Genomic DNA, 22,548 nt, shown 5'->3' with positions numbered 1-22,548 from the left:
AATATAACCGAAATAATATACCATTCCAGTCTTATGACAATAATTTGATACAGAATGTTCATATCGATTACGTGTGCTCAAAATTAGGGCCATCCATTTATTTATTGCGGTCCTAGCCAAATACTGCCCCGTTCAGGTTAAATTACGGCTATCTCCATCTCACCTATGGACTAGTGCTGTGGGGAATTTGCGGAAGCATCCAATTTTTGAAAGTGATTAAACTTCAAAAGCAGTTAATCGTCTAATCGATCATTCTAAAATTGAACGCCAGAGAGTGTTGGTTCTGCCAATCCACAATTCTGAAACAACGTCGTTTGGTTATGTTTAAATGTACCTTCACCGAGGGACGAGATATTTATTCGTAAGAGTGAAGAGACTGAGAAAAGTACCGAACTGGGATACTCGGGACGGTAGTTCATGAAAGTTTGACCCAGGACGGTAGTTCATGAACGTTTGACCCAGGACGGTAGTTCATGAACGTTTGACTCAGGACGGTAGTTCATGAACGTTTGACCCACAGACAGGGGTACATTTCATCAAAAGTTTGTTGAAATGAAATTTTAAAATTGGCCTACACTTAAAGCATTTAAAAATCGTTAGAAACAACTTTTTCATGTTGAATTTGTGGCGTATGACATACAGGATTTACCCTGATTTCAGCGAAGAAAACAATTTGGCGATGGATAGAGCAGAGTGAGTATCAAAATGTATTTATAAATAATGATAATATATACCAAAATTATAATATAATTGTCGTTTGTTATGCAATATTTTTTATTATTCACTATGATAATAATCTAAATATCAAGAAAAAATTTATATAGTATGTGATAGAGATGCCACTATCGTACAGCACAGTCATATTGAAATACGCTACGCGAATGAGCAAGGAAATAATATTATCATCAAGAAGATGTACTTTTAGTAAACTTCCAATTTTGTCCTGTAGATTACTGATATAAAACATGATGAATTTGTAAAAAGTAAAAAGTCACTCATGAAAAATTATCTGAAAGCCGCAAAAATTTGATAAGCCGTTTCAGCCAGGTGAAACTTGTTCATGGTGCGTGACTGTACCTCGTAAACTGGACGACACAATTTGACGGACAAAACGGTCACTTCTTTACAAGTTTGGCTGATGGCCGGCCTCCATGCAAGTACTCTGGTCCTGTCAGGGGTGCCAATAGTGGATTTATGTCCGGCAGGGCTGCCACCACAATTTTGGATAGTCTAACACTTAATTTACCGTACATATCCCGTTGATGTCCACTAATTATTTTCGCACTCCTGGGAATTAGGAGTAATAATCACATGACAGGATGATCAATGTTTAGAACATTAAAATAATTGCTAAATTTTATCTCAAAAATAATTTGATATTTTAAATCAAATCGAAATTTTTATTGTTCGTTAACAATACAAGACTGCATGGAACATTGTCATAATCATATACGTATAATTTTTATAAAAACATTATTGAATAAATGAATTAATTGAATGTTTACTCCAGCAACTGTACGAAATACGCTTAAAAAGTACAAGAGTAATACACTAAACAGAATTATTTTTAAAACAATAGTTTTAAATAGTTGTCTAGCAAAGATATAACTAATATAATTAATAAGGAATAAAGCCTGCATGGGCATTCAGCCTTTGCGCAGACAACTTGATCGTTCCCCTCAATAACTTAAAATGGAGAACTAGACATCTTTAATAGCATTAAAATGTGCTAGACTTTTTTACTCAAAATTTATAATTTGAAATAAAATAAATAAAAAACGATTTAATATGAGAACTGGCTTTGTTACAATTTAGTAAAAAATTAATACAACACGATTTAATTTATTTATTTATAATATTATAAGTTTATTTATAATAATGCATAATATTATTACATATATCATTATTTATACATGCCGTTTCAAATTGAATCAGATCCTAAAAAATCACTTTATGTGTATATTTCAAAAATACAATTTATAAACTTGCATGTCAGAGACAAGCCTCCCAAGAATTCTTTCAAGGTATAACACACTCAGTTCATGAGATAATTATTTAGTATTTTTTAATATTGAAAGTGTTTCTCTAGTGTTTATATAGTCTGATAGAGCATTAAAATATTTTGGCCCAAGATTTGGTTGTTTTTTTTTTAAATAACTCATGGTGATGCTTTGGAAGCATAGAACAGGATTTGAATCGTGTGGAATAAGGATGTCATTCTTTATAAATAAGGGGTTCATTAATGAATAATTATTAAAACAATAAATATCACAGTTTTATTTAGTTATCTTCCTATTGTTAGCTGATTTAAAAGGCATACAATTGTTGAATACTTTATTAAGTTTTAATTAATTTGTTAGATATTATCTTTGTTATTCAAATTTATCAGATTGATTAAAGCTTAATACTAATCAATCCCGGAATCGTCAGCTCCATCTTGGGGACTGACGGTGCAGTTACAGTTGTGAAAGGACAAGGTTTCTTGGCTAATTTAGGCAAGGTCCTGAAGTTCAAGGAACCGGTAAACTTTTCTGCGGCCTTGATACCTTCACTTATACACGTTATGTTAGTTTCTTTCATATTCGTGGATAAAATGTAAACAGGGACGTCCTTATATCCATTACATGGAGGATCTATCAACAGAAAATCAAAGGTCACAAGATCACAAATATAGTGACACAAACATGGAATACAAAGGCTGTACAAGTTATAAATATAATCCTATGAAGCGATAAGTGGCTGCTGAAAAGACGTATTCGGAAAGTAAGTACCGTTTCATTGTTTTATGGCATTCGACTGGGTGACCGCACACTTGGAACACTGACAACCGGCGTTGGAAAGTGGGAAAATTGGCATGAGTGAATGTGGTGCGACTGAAATTTCTGTATGTTTGACTGGTCTCAATGTGGAGTGATTGTTCCAAATTATAGAAAACATGACTATTGCTATACATATTTTGTGATGTTCTGGCAAAATAAAAATGATTTGGTTTGATTTTTTATTTTGCTTTCCGAATATGCCTCGTAGCAGCGCTGCGGCGTCGTTCTGCGCATGCGCGTAAGTCATCGCGTACGCCATTTTGGTTGCTCTGCGCTGTTTTCATTGTTGGGGAACATTTATGATTTTAATACAATTACGGATCCCACCGACTGATTCGATCTATAATTCGTTTTTTTTACGCAGGAACCGGCTGAAATCTATCATTAAATTAAAGATATTTACGACGAAGACGCGATAAGTGATGGACTGATGAGAGGTAGGTTAGAATGTTCAATTAAGGTCGAAAAATGTCCACGTTGAAGCTCAGAGTGATCGTCCTTTTGCTTCAAGTGATCTGCTAAGAAATTTGATAAAATAATGATACGTGAAAACAGAGGACAATTTTGACGCTATCAAATTAATTACAGCAAATTTCACAAACGTTTTTGGATCTCCAGTGGGTTCCAAAATGCTTACCGATGTTCACAAAACCAAGTGACTTGCAGTGCACAAAACAAAAACCGTGAACAACTAGAAAATGCCACAATATTAGTCAGTTAACACAGTAAGGTTTGGTAAAAGTACGTACAGACAGTATGGTTTAGTATAATACTCCACTGGAGACCAGTGGCAGGGTTGTATTTCAGACCTACATAAATCATCCTGAAAGCACTCATTTGCACTTAACCCTAATTGTGGAATGGTCTGATGGAAATCATATTTAAAGGCCTCCAACATCCTCGACTGGGCTTCAATAGACACTCAGTGCCGTTCCACTAGTATTAAGAGTTATATATGCAGAACAGGATCCAGGATCTCTCTTACATGAAGGATCAGGATGTTTTGGATCTCTGATTGAGTTTTGAAGATGTCTTCAGTTAATCAGTGGTTTTAATTATTGAATAGCATGCGAGTATGCCCATACCACTACTCCTCATAATTCGATTTTTGGAAACGCATTACCAGTTCAATATCCTGTGGCACTTCAACTTCTTTGGAAAAGGCAGCTGACCAGGATGTAAGGAAAATCCCAGTTTTCCTTAAGATAGGTCACAATCAAAGCATCTACTAGGTTGACGATCCATGTGGAATATGTAAATTGTTGTGGACCCTCGGAGTTTGTGCCAGTTATGTCATCAATATCTTTACTATGGGTCATATTTAAGTTTAATAGAAAATATATGAATTGCCAAAGTTAAAATGGCTATAGAGTTTGTTAATTATATTTTTTGTATTAATTATAGTTATAAGAAGTTTGCGGAAGTTCCAAGCAGACAGAGGGTCAAAATGACCATTATATTAAGTGCTTAATATTTGTTTCTTACTTTGGACTAAATAAATACTAATTTAATTTAGAGAACTAAAGCTCATGTTCTGTTAAGGTTAGTGATGGTAATATTTTGTTTTCGTTTATTGCATGAATAAAAAACCTTTTTTTCCTTATTTGTTTCTTTCTAGTAAGTATTCTTATTTCCTTTCATCCAGGTTACTTCCTCCTAACGGACCCATTTAAAAACTATTATGAACTTGGATTTTTTTAGAGTTCTCGATCAAAGGGCCAGCATACATCTAAGGTTGTAGAATCTTCTTCACAGATGAGAAATTTCTACTAACCACAAGTACAATGGGTCTATATTGTGTTTTGGACACTTTCTCTATAGAAAAAATTGGAGCAGATCCAAACCGACCTTTCAAAACAAAACGTACGTCGATATTTCGACGATTTCACTAGCGTCACCTTTCGTATTTTTCCTTAAAATACGCGTTACAGGATAAGAGAAAATTTAACCCTTTCCTGTAACTTATCCTTAACCCCTTGTCTGAGTTCATATCTGCCTCTTCTATTTTAATTCTCTAATATCATAGGATTTAGATAGGTTACTGTATTTTCATCCAAAAGATATTAACGAGGGTGACCTGAGGAAACTTCGACCACCGAAAAATATATGTATACATATTCAAAACGTTAAAGTTGGCTAAAACCGCACCTGATACATTTTCGGAGAAAGTTATACGTGTATGAACGATACTGCACTCTCAACTCAATTTTTTTGTGATGAAACTGCTAGCAGCAACTTTGCATATATCAATGGAACATTTAGTCGATTTATAATTCCAAGTCTTCCACTTGTTGAGTAACTGAAGAATCTAGCATCAATAATGCTCGACCAGAATAATCTCAACGTTCCATCGCTTTTAATGAGGAAGTTCGTGTTCAGTACTCAGATAAAGCAACAAATTGTTTTTTAATCAGATTTGATGTAACCAAAACATTTCGAGACTTACTCTCCTTGCCCTCCTGTAGCATTGAAGGGCCTCGGTTCTTTGTCAGACGACTCAGTTGTAAAAACTTCTTCCGCCATGTCTTATGAATCACTTGTTCTGTAATTGAAATCTCCGGCTTCAAATTCATCACAATGGAGATTGCTTCTAGGCAGAGATTTTACTTTGCTCTTGGCTTTTTTGTCTGAAATTCGGAATTTTACAGAAAGAATGCCTATGTCCGATACTTGTCTTTACTTGCCTTTGCCATCTTCTCATATTGACTACCACAAGGACTCTAATGATGTTCTGCTCAGAAGAATGTGAAGTACATTTTGTTACCTTTGTTTCCAATTTTATTTCTTCACCCTTTATTGAGATTTCCATACAGATTGCCAAACTCTGGTTGCTACCGTATCTCTGATACTCACCGCCGCACCATGACCACTCTACACATTTCATACTCCTTTGTTTTCAGTTCAGTAAGAGAGATGTACTGATTTACAACGTGCCTAAATATTTGCGCATAATCTACCTGACCAAACTGTTGGCAACACTGTCTTTGCCAGATTCCAAAAAGATGCTATCTCATAGAAAGTCTTCATATTGGCATAAATTGCTCGCTTTCAGATGCTCATCTCTGAATTCTCCTGTAATCGTAGATTAAGTATTATAGCATTATCACCCTCTGGAAAAAACTGAAACGTTATGTGACACGGAAAGCTCACAAAATTAATGCTATTTATTCTTATAAGATTAACCTACTCTAATGAATCAATGTCTTATACACAATTAAATGAATATGATCATGTGTTGTCTATCAGATATGTAATCCGCGCCTTTGCTCCCAACAAGATAAAAAGAGTATGTCAAATGATTGCCTGTAACTGATTACAGTGACTACGCCACAATACTCACCACAACCTACTCTGCAGCATCGCTTGTACACATAGACGGAATCACAAGGGTGTGCTAGAGTGTAGTCTTCTATCGCTACAACTCCTGCTGAGGATGAATCAAACTTCGGTAGCGTCGGACCTAAGTGACAAGTCACAACATTAACAACGATTATCTTTTGCTTAGAGCTTTATTATTCAACGAAATTATCGTCGCATTATTAATTCTGATTAATAAATAACGATTCAATAGTTATAAACATTATTTATGTACGCAAAATAATCCATGTGTTAATAAATGTATTTTAAAATTTACCTTTAATATTACTCATAATTGTATTAAATTTGTAATAAATTAATTTATTCTGTGTTGATCTTTACGTCTATTCTAACTCATGTTGCACATTATATTATAATTTTCATCTTATTTACACTGCTATTTTATTTAATTCATCTGATGCTTTATTTATACCGAAATGAATATCCATTAGGGGATATACTAGTTGGAATCCGTCCTTTCGTCTTAGCCAGAACAGTTTAATAGTAGATTTAGTCTCCTAAACTGGCTGGGAAGGTACTCGAAGAGAGCGAAGCTCTTTGAGTACGCTGTAACACGGTTATAGCTGAAATATGCTATCTGTCTGTGTTTGAAGAGACGAAAAGAAGCTGTTACGACGTTGCTCTTTCTCTTGGGACACAGATAGACAGCAGTGTTCGGTTATCACTGTGTTACAGCGTACTCAGACACATATAGACAGTATATCTCAGCATTCACTGTGTTACAGCGTACTCAGACACAAATAGGCGGTAGGTCTCAGCAGTCACTGTGTTACAGAGTACTCAGACACATATAGACGGTAGGTATCAGTTTTCACTGTGTTACAGCGTACTCAGACACAGATAAACAGCAGTGTTCAGTTGTCCCTGTGTTACAACGTACTCAGACACAGATAGACAGTAGGTCTCAGCTGTTACTGTGTTACGGCGTACTCAGACACAGATAGGCGGTAGGTCTCAGCAGTCACTGTGTTACAGCGTACTCAGACACAGATAGACGGTAGGTCTCAGCAGTCACTGTGTTACAGCGTACTCAGACACAGATAAACAGCAGTGTTCAGTTGTCCCTGTGTTACAGCGTACTCAGACACAGATAGACAGTAGGTCTCAGCTGTCACTGTGTTACGGCGTACTCATACACAGATAGACGGTAGATCTCAGCTGTCACTGTGTTACAGCGTACTCAGACACAGATAGACGGTAGGTCTCAGTTGTCACTGTGTTACAGCGTACTCAGACACAGATAGACGGTAGGTCTCAGTTGTCACTGTGTTACAGTGTACTCAGACACAGATAGACGGTAGTTCTCAGTTGTCACTGTGTTACAGCGTACTCAGACACAGATAGACGGTAGGTCTCAGTTGTCACTGTGTTACAGCGTACTCAGACACAGATAGACAGTAGGTCTCAGTTGTCACTGTGTTACAGCGTACTCAGACACAGATAGACAGTAGGTCTCAGCTGTCACTGTGTTACGGCGTACTCATACACAGATAGACGGTAGATCTCAGTTGTCACTGTGTTACAGCGTACTCAGACACAGATAGACGGTAGTTCTCAGTTGTCACTGTGTTACAGCGTACTCAGACACAGATAGACGGTAGGTCTCAGTTGTCATTGTGTTACAGCGTACTCAGACACAGATAGACGGTAGGTCTCAGTTGTCACTGTGTTACAGCGTACTCAGACACAGATAGACAGTAGGTCTCAGCTGTCACTGTGTTACAGCGTACTCAAACACAGATAGACGGTAGGTCTCAGTTGTCACTGTGTTACAGCGTACTCAGACACAGATAGACGGTAGGTCTCAGTTGTCACTGTGTTACAGTGTACTCAGACACAGATAGACAGTAGGTCTCAGTTGTCACTGTGTTACAGTGTACTCAGACACAGATAGACGGTAGGTCTCAGTTGTCACTGTGTTACAGTGTACTCAGACACAGATAGACGGTAGGTCTCAGTTGTGACTGTGTTACAGTGTACTCAGACACAGATAGACGGTAGGTCTCAGTTGTCACTGTGTTACAGCGTACTCAGACACAGATAGACGGTAGGTCTCAGTTGTCACTGTGTTACAGTGTACTCAGACACAGATAGACAGTAGGTCTCAGTTGTCACTGTGTTACAGCGTACTCAGACACAGATAGACTGTAGGTCTCAGTTGTCACTGTGTTACAGCGTACTCAGACACAGATAGACGGTAGGTCTCAGTTGTCACTGTGTTACAGCGTACTCAGACACAGATAGACAGTAGGTCTCAGTTGTCACTGTGTTACAGCGTACTCAGACACAGATAGACGGTAGTTCTCAGTTGTCACTGTGTTACAGCGTACTCAAACACAGATATACTGTAGGTCTCAGTTGTCATTGTGTTACAGCGTACTCAGAAACAGATAGATGGTAGGTCTCAGTAGTCACTGTGTTACAGAGTACTCAGACACAGATACACAGCAGTTTTCAGTTGTCGTTGTGTTGCAGCGTACACATTTAAATATCGAGCTCTCTTCGAGTACCATCTCAGCTTGTGTAGAAGACTAAACTCTCCTAAGAAAGAAATATGTTACGAATGAAATATGTTTTATTATGGCTTATATACTTTTGTTTATGTAGGTCCAAAATAATTCGACAGTTTACCACATAATATCAAATTATTTCCTGATATAAGAATCCTTTCTCTGAAAGTTAAATATAGTGATTTAGGTTTTTAAGCAATGTGCTAATGTAAAAATATACTTTATATAGCTAAATGTGAAAATAGTAGTTGAGTTGAGTGATATTTGTTTTGTTCTCAAGTTAATTGTAATTTTGCCCTGCATTTTTGATGGAATAAATCATTATTCGTTATCTTTTGAAATTGTATCTTTTAACGAGTCACTCACTGGTACCAAACATATTTACGATCCCCTCAGAAATGAAATCGACCAGTAAAAACCTCCAAAAATATAGAATCAAAACCAACCCTGACGACAACAAATGTTATACTACGATCAAGCAAGTGGTTATAGCTACCATTGTGTAAAACATGAATAGTTCTCACTATGTTTGCGAAGCCAGTACACAATCGTTAACCACTGTTATCGTTATTACTACTAACGATATCGTTGTTACTACTGACGATATCGTTATTACTACTGACGATATCGTTGTTACTACTGACGATATCGTTGTTACTACTGACGATATCGTTGTTACTACTGACGATATCGTTGTTACTACTGACGATATCGTTATTACTACTGACGATATCGTTGTTACTACTGACGATATCGTTGTTACTACTGACGATATCGTTATTACTACTGACGATATCGTTGTTACTACTGACGATATCGTTGTTACTACTGACGATATCGTTGTTACTACTGACGATATCGTTGTTACTACTGACGATATCGTTATTACTACTGACGATATCGTTATTACTACTGACGATATCGTTATTACTACTAACGATATCGTTATTACTACTAACGTGACTAGTCACGTGACTGGATTAACGCTAAATAAGAAGATATCTATTGTGAAAGCCATGAGCTGTATCGTAGTGTTTAAAAATGTGGAGAAATGGGTTTGAATATAGTTTAATAGATGAAAAACGAAAAATTTTCTTTCTATTACACTGAGTTCCATTTCGTTTACCTCTGTCCGTGTATCAGTGTTTAAATAAAGAGGTAACACTTCAGAATCAGTCGGGTCGTTCCTATCCCGCGCAAGTTAAATTTACAAACTTTAGGTACATGTATTGTCAAAAACTAAGTAAGTTACAACCTTTCAAATTTTTTGTAGGCAAAGAGTACTCCTTTATAAACATCTCTTGCAACTTTAGTAAAAAAATCTTTAAAAAATTTTTTTTAGGAATTTTTAAATATTGTGTGTAAAAAAATTATTTTTTTATACCAAAAATTTTTTTTTTCTCATTTGTTTTTTTTAGATAGAATGATAAAAGATGCAACACCATTTGGAATTGCACTGTTCTATATGCATACCAAATTTCAATTCTCTAGCATTTATAGTTTTTGAGATACATGTACCTTTATATGAAAAAAACCGGGAAATGTCCGGTAAAGGCAAAAAAAATGACTGCTAAACTAACCTTTTGCTGCTAAAACATCCCAGCTCCGTACTCAGGGTCATCTGGGTCTTCATTTTCCTCTTCTAATGCAAGTTTTCTTTTCCTCCTAGCAAACTCTAGCCTCCTTGGTCATGTCTAAAGCAGATTTTTCTGCCTTTTTCAATCGTATTGTATCAAAATTTCGCAATGCGGCAACAGACTTCTCGCTCAGTTTGATTCCTAGCTTGTTATACACATTCCAATTTGCTGGTGAATCCATTATTAAAAGTTAAAACTGCATCATATATGCCAAGTTTTTGAGTGTTTTAGCCTTACAAAAACATTTTTAGGCACCTTAGACCAGACGGCATTGTTGAAACTTTCGTTCTGGTTTTGAGTCTTTTGGTCAAGGCATTTTTTTTTAGAAGATCCGGATTGGCTAAATCTCTATAAATTTGTTTAATCTGTACCATCACTTCATATGGCAAATTGTGTGACTTATGGCTGAAAGTCTGATGTAGGGCTTCGGCTTTATTATAACCGCACCACGACTCCGGCCCCTTTGGACATAGGGCCATGTTGCGGAGTGTCATCATTCGATATTTTGTGGAAATAAGTTGCCCACACATTTTTAACCATTTGTTGAAGATCTGATCCACCTCTTTTTATAGCTAGGCCATTAATATTCTTGCAGCTTGTCTATGTCATTATTTGTTAGCCTATTCTTGCCCCCTATTTGCTCTATTATCTTTTTAGTTTTGTTTTTCCCAACCGTTTCTTCAATTCCCTTAGTCTGCTCCCCATTCTCTTCTTGACATGATTGACGCATTCCAGTTTTCTTACTTCTATACTTCATCTCCATATGGCTTATCGTCAACCACCTTTTTAAAAACCATTGCTGTCACCATCTCCTAAGTATCGTACATACCGTACATTTCGATCTCTGGACTTTCGGAAAACATCTAGGGCACCCGCAACTTCCATGCCGCCACTTGACCCTTCGTAGTTTTTGGAACATATATGATCAGGTACTATTTTTTTTTTTTATTTTCATGTACAGTGCAGATTTGACAGTATTTGGACATTATGGAAACATCCAACACCTTGCCAGTATCTAATGATGTTACGCTGACAACCCCATTCAGTGACTTGTGTCCCCTCCTTTGCCAAGGACCCATCTAAACAAACCGTCAAATCTCTTTTTTGACGTTTCTTCACACTCATTTACAGACACAGCTTCCTCAATTGCCTGCTTCATACTTTCACTAGCACAATTTTCAACAGCCTGATATATTATGTTACTACAAGGTCCTATTTTTTGAGGTGGTAAAGGTAAGTCTAATAATGAACACAGAATGTTACCTGCACTGATACCTTTTCCGATCGTTCTCATGCCGTAAATAAATTTCAAGTTTACCTCATATTTTCCATTCTCATTTTTTTTAGAGTTGTAAAAATTAGTTGATTCCAAACAAACACAACATTTCAGTTCAATATTCACAGCCAATCCAAATCTTTTCTTATCCGTAGTACAAAGTTCTATGCAGTCTTCGCTATCGCAGAATTTACATTTTACAAATTTTTTTAATTGCTCACTAAATAAACTAAGATCCAAAATAACACTACCCATTCCAGTTCCTTCATAATTGTCATATTTATCAAAGGACAGTTTTTTAGAAGCAGAGCTAATGTTTGCATTAGTAGTAGGCCTAGGGATAGGGCTAGCAGAATCTGTTTGGGTAGGCCTAGATTTAGAGTCCAACTTACGGTACTTGTTTCCCTCTAAACTCACGTTTAGATTTAGTTTTGTAACTAACCTTTGCTCTTGGCATGGTTATAAGAAGTTGTTAAAACACTTCAAGAAACAATAACACACTCCTAATCTACCACCTAACTATGAATAAAGTGCAACACTTTTAGTAAAACACAATTATCCGACACAAAAACACATTAACATAACCTCCTAAGCATATCAAAACAAATAAAGCAATATTCTTTCTGTCATCTGTATTCCAGTTGTCAGTACCAGGTTGGACAACAGAGCAAAGCCATAACATACTTATAACTAACACACATGATATATATGATTGTGTCAGCCAACATCTTACGAACTGCTGCAAAAAAACTAGTGAACATCTTTTGTTTGTGAATTTTTTTGGTAATTTATAAATTTATTTGAGCATTAATACTTACATATTTTTAAAATACACACTTTAAACTATTAAAAAAATGCAATAAAAATTTTTTTTAATTTTTTTTTAATTTTCATCGACCTGCTCCCCTTAAGTTTTAATTTTTTTTACAGTCAATTCGGCGTTGTAGTTTTGTATTATCCTACAAATAACACTGTCTGTTCAAATATTGAAGAAATGCATTGCTAATAGTTTAAAAGGGATAGCCATTTCAATATTTATTATTAGGATTTACATTATTCGTAGCCGTAATTATAGCTGTTTTTAAGTTTATTGGCAATGTTTTCTCTTTTCACTGATTTCATTAAATTTTGTTTTATATTTCGTAACAATTGTTTTGCCAATGTTGAGTTTAATTTCACCTTCCGCTTAGCGCAGCGTGTCAGATTTCAAATGTTGCTCAAAGCGGAAGGTGAAATTTAGCTAAACTCAACATTCATATTGAATCCTCCCTATCCACAATAGCTAGGCAAGATGAACAGATGAATTTTTCAGCTGAAAGGAACATCCTAATAAGACACACAAGCATGCAAAATTACAATGCATGAACCGTTTCTGATCTGTGATATTTAAATTAAAACCACAAACTGACACACGACATGGAGCCAAATCGACCATAGTGTAAGGGAAACTGTTTTTCTTAATTTTACCTGTTGAACCATTTCTTATCAACCACAAACCAAAGCACTTCTATAAATTACGGATTACTCTGTGTACTTAAATCACGTTTAGGCAAACTGAAACAAGTACGAACTTGTCCAACCTCTTTAAAACAGGATAGATAAACTATTGATACTTTGCCTATGAGGAAATGATCAGAGATGATGATTATGTGGTTATGTTATCAAGTGGTTTGTGCATGTCACGGTTTAATGGTCTGTATGACAAAGCCTATAAATTAAGTGACCTACCGAATGCAAGGTAAGTGCCCGGATTACGATCTTTCACAGTGTACACCAGTGAGGTAACGGACATATCGGTCCTGAAAAATAAAATAACACCAATTACAAGTACAAAGAAAAGAGATATAATTTTAAAATAAAAAAAATTAAACTCAGAAGTGAACACTTAAAATTTTCACGTCAAAATTCTTTAGTTCTCAAAAGTCAAGGGTTATTTGCAACATTCCAATAAAATAAAAAGTAAAACAAATTATTTTTTAATTTCTTACTAAATATTATTACATAACTTAAAGTTGCTATGCTTGGTGATTTTTATGAATAAAATATTCAAATTACATACGATTTTTTAGTTTTTTTTTATGAAAGGTTGACTTTATATTATGCCATAGAGCTCATTTGGTTACAATAGGGAAAATTTTAACCTCATTTACCAAAGATAATATTTTATTTACTCATTTCCATACCATTTATAACTTAACAAGTCAACTAACCGTTTAGGAAGATTAATTTGTTAAAGGCTTTAACAAAACAATTCTTTGTAATAAAAGTCCAAAATTGAAATATTTATGGTCAAACCGTGAACTACACATTCACCTAAATTTCTTTCAATATTAGGTAAAGCAACATCCTAAACTTGTAAGTAAAGGCGACAATGTCAAAGCTAAACAGCATCTAGTATTACGGCAGTATGAAATAATATATTTAATACTTACTGCGTGTATGATACTCGTAATAGAGCAGTATCATCAGCACCTGTGCCTTTGAAGTCAAAACAGATGGAGTCTACCGTTTCAAAAGTGCTTTGTGGGCTTACCAATTGAGCATACAGTGGATTTTTTGCAACATACTAGAAAAAGAATTAAAGTTGTCAAATAATAATAGCATATTTATTACATTTTTTATTTATTTTACTAAACCAATTAAATGCCAAATGTTCTTTAAAGACTAGACTAATGTGAATGTTGAGCTTAGCTCCAGTAAACCTTCCTCTTAGTGCAGCGCCTGATGAGACAATGAATACCTCTTCACCTAGATTACACTACATGTTGCAGTATTTTATGTCGAAACTATGCAAAGAGTTCGTTTTGAGCTTCCTCATCGTTGACTATTTTTATTCCTTCAGACGAAAATGACTCCAGATTTTAGGAGTCAAGTCTGCGACAGCGTCAGATTCCAGGCGCTGTACTAAGAGGAAGGTTTACTGGAGCTAAACTCAACATTCGCACTGAAACACCCCTTTCTACCATAACTGCGGTATGTGTTAAAAGTGTATACGTACAGCCATTGTAGTTTAATACGGTCAAAGGTATTTTTAATGCCATGGTTGAAATGATCTTGTTGCCCTGATGAAAAATATATTTGTATCGCAGAGCTAAACACTTCCCATCACATTTAACACTTCACACTGACATAACAAAGTTTTAGTGTATGTATTCTAGATATTCAATTATTATAACATAAATAAACCACAACTGATTGAAACTGTCTCAACTCTACCTTTATCCATAGTCGTGGGCGCGTCATAACTGTTGGTTGTTTCCCAATGATACAGCACAATCTTAATCACTCAAAACTCAAATCTTAATCTTTTGTCAACATGTTTCAATTGTACATAATGTCCCTCTGCCTCTTCCCACACCCGAAAATTGTATCGATTATTACACGGATGGATAGGAATAAGTAATAACTGATAAGACTAACGAGTCAACTGACTTACGTTTCTGATTTGTTATTTTATCGTTCAGGTTTAAATTAATAAATATAACTTCTAAATATGTGATAAGAGTTATGATAATCATGTATAAAATGTATTTATTGTTACAATAGACTAAAATGTTTAATTAACTCATAACTAATAAATTCTTTGGTATATTAATATAATATATCAGTGTTCATCACAATTCAATTACACAGTCCTGCATCATGGACTTAAAAAAACAATTCAAAAACAATAAAAAACAATGAGGCCTGGGAGTATACTGTAAAAACACGTTGTCTACGACGCTCCGTAGTTTTAATTTGTTTCAGTGGTCAAATCACTTTTTATAAGTTTTAAATTTCCACTCTCACGACAAACTTAATTTAATTTATAAGTCTGCATAGTGAACTAAAAATTATTCAATCCGTACGTGAGTAATAATGAAATAGCTAACCTACTAACTAACAAGGTTAGACTTGATAACCACCTTTTTTAAATAAATTACGGAGCGACGAGCTTTAAATAGCAGTAATTACAAAGACACTCTTATCAAGCCAAGTGGCAGCAAACGGTTGCGTCTAGACACCGCGGGTTCGATTTCACCTCTCCGGAGAAACTTTTTGTTTTATAAGAATACGACAGAGAAACATTTTAGTCACATTCTATAATTGTTACTTTTTAGTAAACCTTAAAACTGTTATTTATTATCATAACTATTAATAACTTATATTTTTGTTATTGTTTTTGTTGAAAATTTATCAAATTTTATCATTAAATTACTTTGTTATATAAATATATTATATGTGAATCTGTTTAAGCAATTTTTAATCTTTGTCAATTTTATGTACTGACTGTTTATGTAGTTAATTGTTATTGTTATTGTGTGTGCTATTTATTGTCTTATTGTTATTGTTGATTAATTTTATTCTTCTGTTTACAGTATTTATTGGTATATTTATTTATTTTGTTTATTACAACCAACTAATTCTTTTATATTACAAAATCAGCACGCACATTATAATGAATTTTACAATTGAAAAAACAAAATCAGGAAAACCTTGTGTAATTTATAATGACAAAAAATTCAGGCATCACAGAATTCTGAAGAATGGAGATGTTTCCTGGCGTTGTCTTGGAAGAAACTGCGGTGCAAAACCATTAAAACCGACTCTAACTTTAAAAACTTGACAGTGGGCAATGACAAACACACTGGTCCACACCCGGTTACCATGAGACACTTGTTATCGCCGCGGGGTTCTTCGTCTCCCGGAGTGTCCACTCCTGCACTACCAGCCGCTTCGTTATCTGACAAGACGCTGCCGCCGGTCGCCTCGACGCCTGTTGTCACGGCCGCATTCTCTATTCCTTCCTTGACACCTACTGTCTCTTCGCCTATCTCCTCATCACCTGCCTCCTTGTCACCCACCTCACCGTCCGTCGCTGCGCTTGTCCATGGTTCGCACCCGGATCTCGCAGCCCTCCTCCCCAGTGCACGTTCTACACACTGAACAAAAATCAGTAGAAGTAGATCTAGTAGCAGAAAACGCCGCTCTCAAAGACAAGATATGTGAGCTAAAGGAACAATTACAGAACGTCATCGACCACACGATAGAGAATGACAAGCGCCTGCTACAATATACCGACCAAATATTTGTCGCCAACTCACCGCGGCCTTTCGTGACTACCCGGGTGTCCAGAGCTGAATGCGGAATTCAGTGTGAATTACCGGTATCCTGTACGGACGAACTGTGTGTCGAAGCTAGAGAGCTAGTGAGCAGTCCTGAGGACCACAGTGGAGGTGCTCGAGGCCGAACTGAAGTGCCTAAAAGGATCTATGGCTAGTCGCGAGTGTGGTGTGGGAGGTGGGGATGTCGAAATGGGACGGTTTCAACGCGGAAAAAGGAGCCCACTACCACTTGAGACAACAAACAGCTTTACTGTGCTAAACAGCGCAATGGAGAATGTAAAGCAAGAGATTCGCAAGCCTATGGGAAGGAGAAGGAGGTCTAGAGCAAAACGGAGGACCAAACAAGTTAGACAGGCGGTCCCCAATCAAATAAGATCTCTCCCTTTTCGTAGCATCCACATCGCCGGGGATAGCCACAGCCGTGATGTTGTCGACTCGTCCGCTGTATGGTGACTGCTGACACGAAAGTGAAGGGTGTCTGCAGACCCGGGGCTGGGCTGCTGAGTGTCACTTCTGACAGTCCTCTTCCGCCAGACAGCTGCTATGTGATTATTGCAGGCACGAACGATGTCGCCATCGGTCAGCAGCGCAACATCTACACACATCTGGAGCGCTGCATCACTTCCAAATTGAGGACAGCTAAGGTAGTGGTATCCACTCTGCCTCACCGACACGACTTACCCCGCCCAACATCCGATCAACAGGGAGACATCCTTAATTAACGCCTACATAGAGGAGCTCTGCGTGAGGCAGAGTGGAGTGGGAGGTGGTGGATTTCAACCGTATCGGAAGGGGTGCATTCACGAACCATGGGATGCATCTAAAGCCTCAGTTTTTAAGCGCCTGCTGGCCGAGCTGCTGATGGAGTGTATGGGAAGGTTCTGCCGTGCTGTTACATCGCGTCCGCCTCCTCTCAAGTCCTGTAGACCGTCTCTGCCCCGGACTGACCACCTGTCGAAGAAGTCAGTTTGCCTGTAAGACACCGGCTGCAGTGGAGCCTCCGACGCTGTCCTTTGAGACGTTTGCGGACGTAGTGAAGCTCAACAACAACAAAAGTGGCTACAACCAAAAAAAACTCTTTAATTCTAGTGGACATCAAATGTGACTTAAAATCGAGGATATCAGCATCGGATGTACAAAAGAATAACCTAAATTTTAAACAAAAACAAAATAACAAAATTCCGTTTTCACAATCAAAATTTTCTGTTGTGCACCAAAACGCACAAACAGCTTCTAATAAAGTTGATGAGCTATCGCTCATGGCTGGGGAGCTCCCATCCGGACGTTTTTCATAGTCACTGAGCATAGCTTCTCACCTGAAGCGGATATTGTGTTTTAAAATTGACAATTTTCAATTGGCAGCAATATTTCACCGAAAACATTGCAAAGGCGGAGGTGTGGCAATTTTCGTTAAGAAAAGACTAATATTCCAAACCGTTCAAGGTTGATTACAGTTGTGATCTAGACTTTGAAGTGGGAGGTATAAACGTCAATCTAAATTCCGTAGGAAAAATTACAATCATTGGCTTATACAGATCCCCAAATGGTTGCTCAATAAATTTTTTTGAAAAAATTTGAATCCTTCTAAATTTTCTCTGTTCTAATTCGTTGAAGTTTATCATTTCAGGTGACTTTAACATCGATGTTTTGGACCACACCAATCCCCTGACCCAGCGGCTACGCGATATTCTCAACCTCTTTCGGCTTTAGTTTGGTCCGTGAACACGCCAACACGAGTGAGTGCTACATCGAGTACGGCCATCGACAACGTTATTACAAACGTATTAGACGTTTCGGTTTCCGTTCTGGACGCGGCTGTCTCCGACCACTTCGCGCAGGAGGCCGGTGATCGGGAATCTCAGTCCGAAGATCGAACCTCTTTCGGTAAATATAAGAAGAGATCTTAAAATTCAAAATATCCAAATTCTTAACAGATTTCTCCAAGAAGAATCCTGGTTTTTTATTGATAGTTTTGATAATGCGGAGGAAGCGTTTTCTGCGTTTTACAGACCGTTTTAATTTTTATTTGAAACATCACTTGCCCTTATAAGTCATTCAAAGAGCGATCAGACAAAAAACACAACACTTGGATAAATCAAAACATTCTCAATTTAAGAAAAAAACATTAAAAATTTTATCATTCAATTTACATAGAATCGACAAATGAAGAATTCAAAAATTTCTTTCGAGCATAAAAGCTAAATTACCGCAAAGAAATAAAAGCCGCTAAGGCTCGGGATATCGAAAATAGACTAATGAATTCTGAAAATTTTTCAAAAAGTGCGTGGAATATAATTAAAAATACAACTCAAACACAAGTCCTAAAACATTTTCAAACCTAACCTTAAAATACAAGGTAAAATAACAAAAAACCCGCTTGAAGTGGCAAGTGAATTTAATAACTTTTTCTCCACGGTTGCTGGGCCGGACCCATGTTTTAGTGGGAACAGCACCCGAGAGGACTCATTTATGGGACCGGTCTCGTTCATGGTCCTGTCTCCTGTGAGAGAGGCGGAGTTGGTCCGTGTGGTGCGGGAGCTGAAGCCGAAAAAGTCGGGTGACATCAATGGGATGTCTGTGTGGTTACTTAAGCGCTGCTTTAAGCACATTTCAGTACCACTCACAAAATTGATTAACCTGTCGTTCGCCCAAGGCGTTTACCCGTCCACTTTGAAGACAGCAAAAGTCATTCCAATTTTTAAAAAGGACGATCCTTATGTCGCAAGTAAACTATCGTCCAATTTCCATTCTTCCGGTCCTCAGCAAAATTTTCGAAAAAGCCTTCCTTCGACGATTAGAAGATTTCTTCAATCGCTTTGAAGTTATTTGTAATGAACAATTTGGATTTAGAAAAAACAAATCGACTATTGATGCTGTCACGAGTCTCATTGATTCTGTTGTCGATAGTTTGGAGAGGCGGGAACATGTGCTTAGCATATTTCTCGACCTCTCAAAGGCCTTTGACTGTGTGCAATCATGAAATACTGTTGCACCAGTTATGGTCAAGCGGTGTGTTCGTGTTTGCCTCACAAATGGCTCTCGTCATACCTAAATGATAGAGAGCAGTGTGTGCAGATCGCGAATACCCTCTCAGGAAAAGTTAAAATGCCCTATGGAGTCCCACAAGGATCGATTCTAGGGCCTGTCCTTTTTCTCGTCTACGTCAACAGATTGAGTTCATCAATCCATAATGGAAAGATGATTCAGTATGCTGACGATACGACTCTCTGCATTAGATCAAAAACCAAACCAGATCTTGAAATCAAAGCCTTTGAAGAACTCAACTCATGCATTGATCATTTTTTCAATATCAATTTGAAAACAAATTGTTCTAAAACAAGCGTGATTAATTTCTGTTTTCGGCAAACATGAAAACGAAATCCGACAATTGTGATGGTGGATGAAACCATAATAGAAGAAGAAGATCCACCAAGTTTCTTGGGATGCACCTTGATCGAGGGCTGACATGGGACGTTCACATTGAGAGTGTCTGTTCAAAGGTTGCTTCTGGCATTTATGTCTTACGCAATTTGGCAAAATTCTGTTCATTGGATATTCTGAAGACAGCTTACTTTGGCCTAATACATCCACATTTAGCTTATGGTCTAAGATTGTGGGGTGGCTGTTCTAGATACAAATTTAATAGAGTGTTTAGAATGCAAAAGAAAGCTGTCAGAATCATTTACAAATTAAATCAGAGAGAGTCGTTGTAAATTAGCCTTCGGGGAGCTGGATTACTCACTTTGCTAGCCTCTACATTCTCGACGTCGTGCTATACTGCCGATTCAAGTGCGTCTCACTTCGGGGTAGCGACGTACACCAATACGGAACTAGAGGCCGGGACAACTTTTCGTATGGCACAGCACAGAACTACTGTTTTTGAACGCTTGCCATCTCAGGTTGGTGTGAGGCTAATCAATAGGCTCCCTGAAGAGATCAAACGCGTCAATAACCACAAACAATTTAAATCTCGATTAAAACACTTCTTAGTGTCCAAAGCATTTTACTCAGTTGACGAGTTTGCGATGGGTCGCTGGGATAGTCTTCACTAACATAAAAAAAAAAAATTACAACTCCCCTTCTGATATCCAAGAAAATTTGGCCACTATCGAGGAAAACAGCGGCAGGTGGCACATACCCAAAAAGTAATTTTTTATTTTAAATTTACTCGAATATTTTTTTACTCAGAATTAAAATTAATTATGTTAGTTTATTAGATTAGGACTTTTATTTCTATATGACGCTTGCAATACAATTATTGTTAATTGTTTCCTGCAATAAAGAGTATTATTATTATTATTATTCAATTTAATTACGTTATGTTAAAGAAGAAGAGTATAGTTTTGAAGGGTGCCACTGACAACTATTGTACTTAGCGGGGCATCATTAATGTATTATTTCTTAAATAAAAGCAATATAATACAATACTGTGTGCGTGTGTGTGTGTGTGTGTGTGTGTGTGTACCCAGCGGCTTCGCGATGTTCTAAGATCTTTTAACTTAAAATTGGTCCGTGAATACACCGACACGAGTGACCGCGACGTCGAGTACTGCCATCGACAACGTCATTACCAACATTTCTGACACCACAGTCTCTGTTTGAATACGGCGGTCTCTGACCATTTTGCGCAGGAGATAGTGGTTCATGGATGCAAACTACAAACTCAAAATTCAAAATTCAAAATTTCACGTGTTTGTAATTTTCAAAACATTTGCCATCTGAACAAACTTTTAAAAAATGAATCTTGGAACTTTTTTAAATAACTTTCAAAAACGTCAATGACATGTATCGGGCATTTAGTAATGCTTTCAATTACTATCTAGATGTTGCGCGTCCTTTTAAAAAAAACAAAAATCAATACCAAACCTCAGAAAATTTCATGGTTGACCAAGGGCATTCTCATATCTCGAGAAAAAAACTAAAATTCTTTCACAAAATCTTTATTGAATCTGAAAATGAAACGTTTTAAACAATTTTTTAGAACATACCGGAGGATCTACAAGAAAGTCATACGAGCGCGCTAAAGCCTATGACATCAATAGAGCCTTGGGTGAATGTAAAAATTTTTCAAGGACAGCTTGGAAAATTATTAATGATTCTTCTCGAGATACGAGTAAGGACAAGGGTTCCAGATCATTTGTGATCAAAGTTGATGACACAATTGTTGAAGATCAATTACTAGTGGCAAATGGAATTCAATTAAATATTTTTCTTCTGTTGCCTCAATGAATCCGTCATTCACGGAAACTCAATCTTGTGGAAGGCGTGTTCCGGAGCCGGTTGCGTCCATTGGCTCTGCCTCTGTGTGTGGGGATGAGATAGCACGTGTCATACAGGGACTGAATTCGAAGAAAAACAGGTGACGCAAATGGGATGTCCAGTGTTGGTTACTTAAACGGTGCCTCAGGCACTTATTAGGACCACTCACAAAACTGATAATAAATTCCTCATTCGAATCTGGAACTTTTCCTTCTCTTTTGAAGACAGCCAAAGTCATTCCAATTTTCAAGAAGGACGATCCTTACATTCCAAGCAATTATCGGCCCATATCAATTCTTCCGGTGTTCAGCAAAATTTTTGAAAAAAATTTTCTATGAAAGGACTTGAAAGCTTTCTAGAAAACAAGCGGATTCTGAATCCAGAGAGCAATTTGGATTCAGAAAAAAAAACAAATCCACAATTGACGCTGTGAACAACCTTTTGGAAAATGTTGTCGATGGATTGGAACGGCGAGAACATGTGCTTAGCATATTTCTTGACCTGTCCAAGGCATTTGACTGTGTGCATCATGAGACACTGCTGCACCAGTTGGAGAAATGTGGC

General features: G+C 37.0%; 1 protein-coding gene across 1 annotated transcript in view; it reads right to left on the bottom strand.

The window, feature by feature from the left end:
• Positions 1-2,253: 2,253 nt before the first annotated feature.
• Positions 2,254-22,548, bottom strand: part of LOC124364150 — a 266,060-nt gene continuing 245,765 nt past the window's right edge. Inside the window, exons 4-7 of the mRNA XM_046819394.1 lie at positions 14,053-14,186; positions 13,349-13,419; positions 6,160-6,279; positions 2,254-2,633 (exon numbers count right to left, since the gene is read on the bottom strand). Coding sequence (XP_046675350.1) covers positions 2,395-2,633; positions 6,160-6,279; positions 13,349-13,419; positions 14,053-14,186 — 564 coding nt within the window. The 3' untranslated portion in view covers positions 2,254-2,394. The remainder of the gene's footprint in view (positions 2,634-6,159; positions 6,280-13,348; positions 13,420-14,052; positions 14,187-22,548) is intronic.

This window comes from Homalodisca vitripennis, chromosome 6, assembly GCF_021130785.1.
Source record: "Homalodisca vitripennis isolate AUS2020 chromosome 6, UT_GWSS_2.1, whole genome shotgun sequence".
Classification (NCBI taxonomy): Eukaryota; Metazoa; Arthropoda; class Insecta; order Hemiptera; family Cicadellidae; genus Homalodisca; species Homalodisca vitripennis.
The sequence above is the reverse complement of the archived record's forward strand: the minus strand, read 5'-3'. Positions and strand labels throughout refer to the sequence as shown.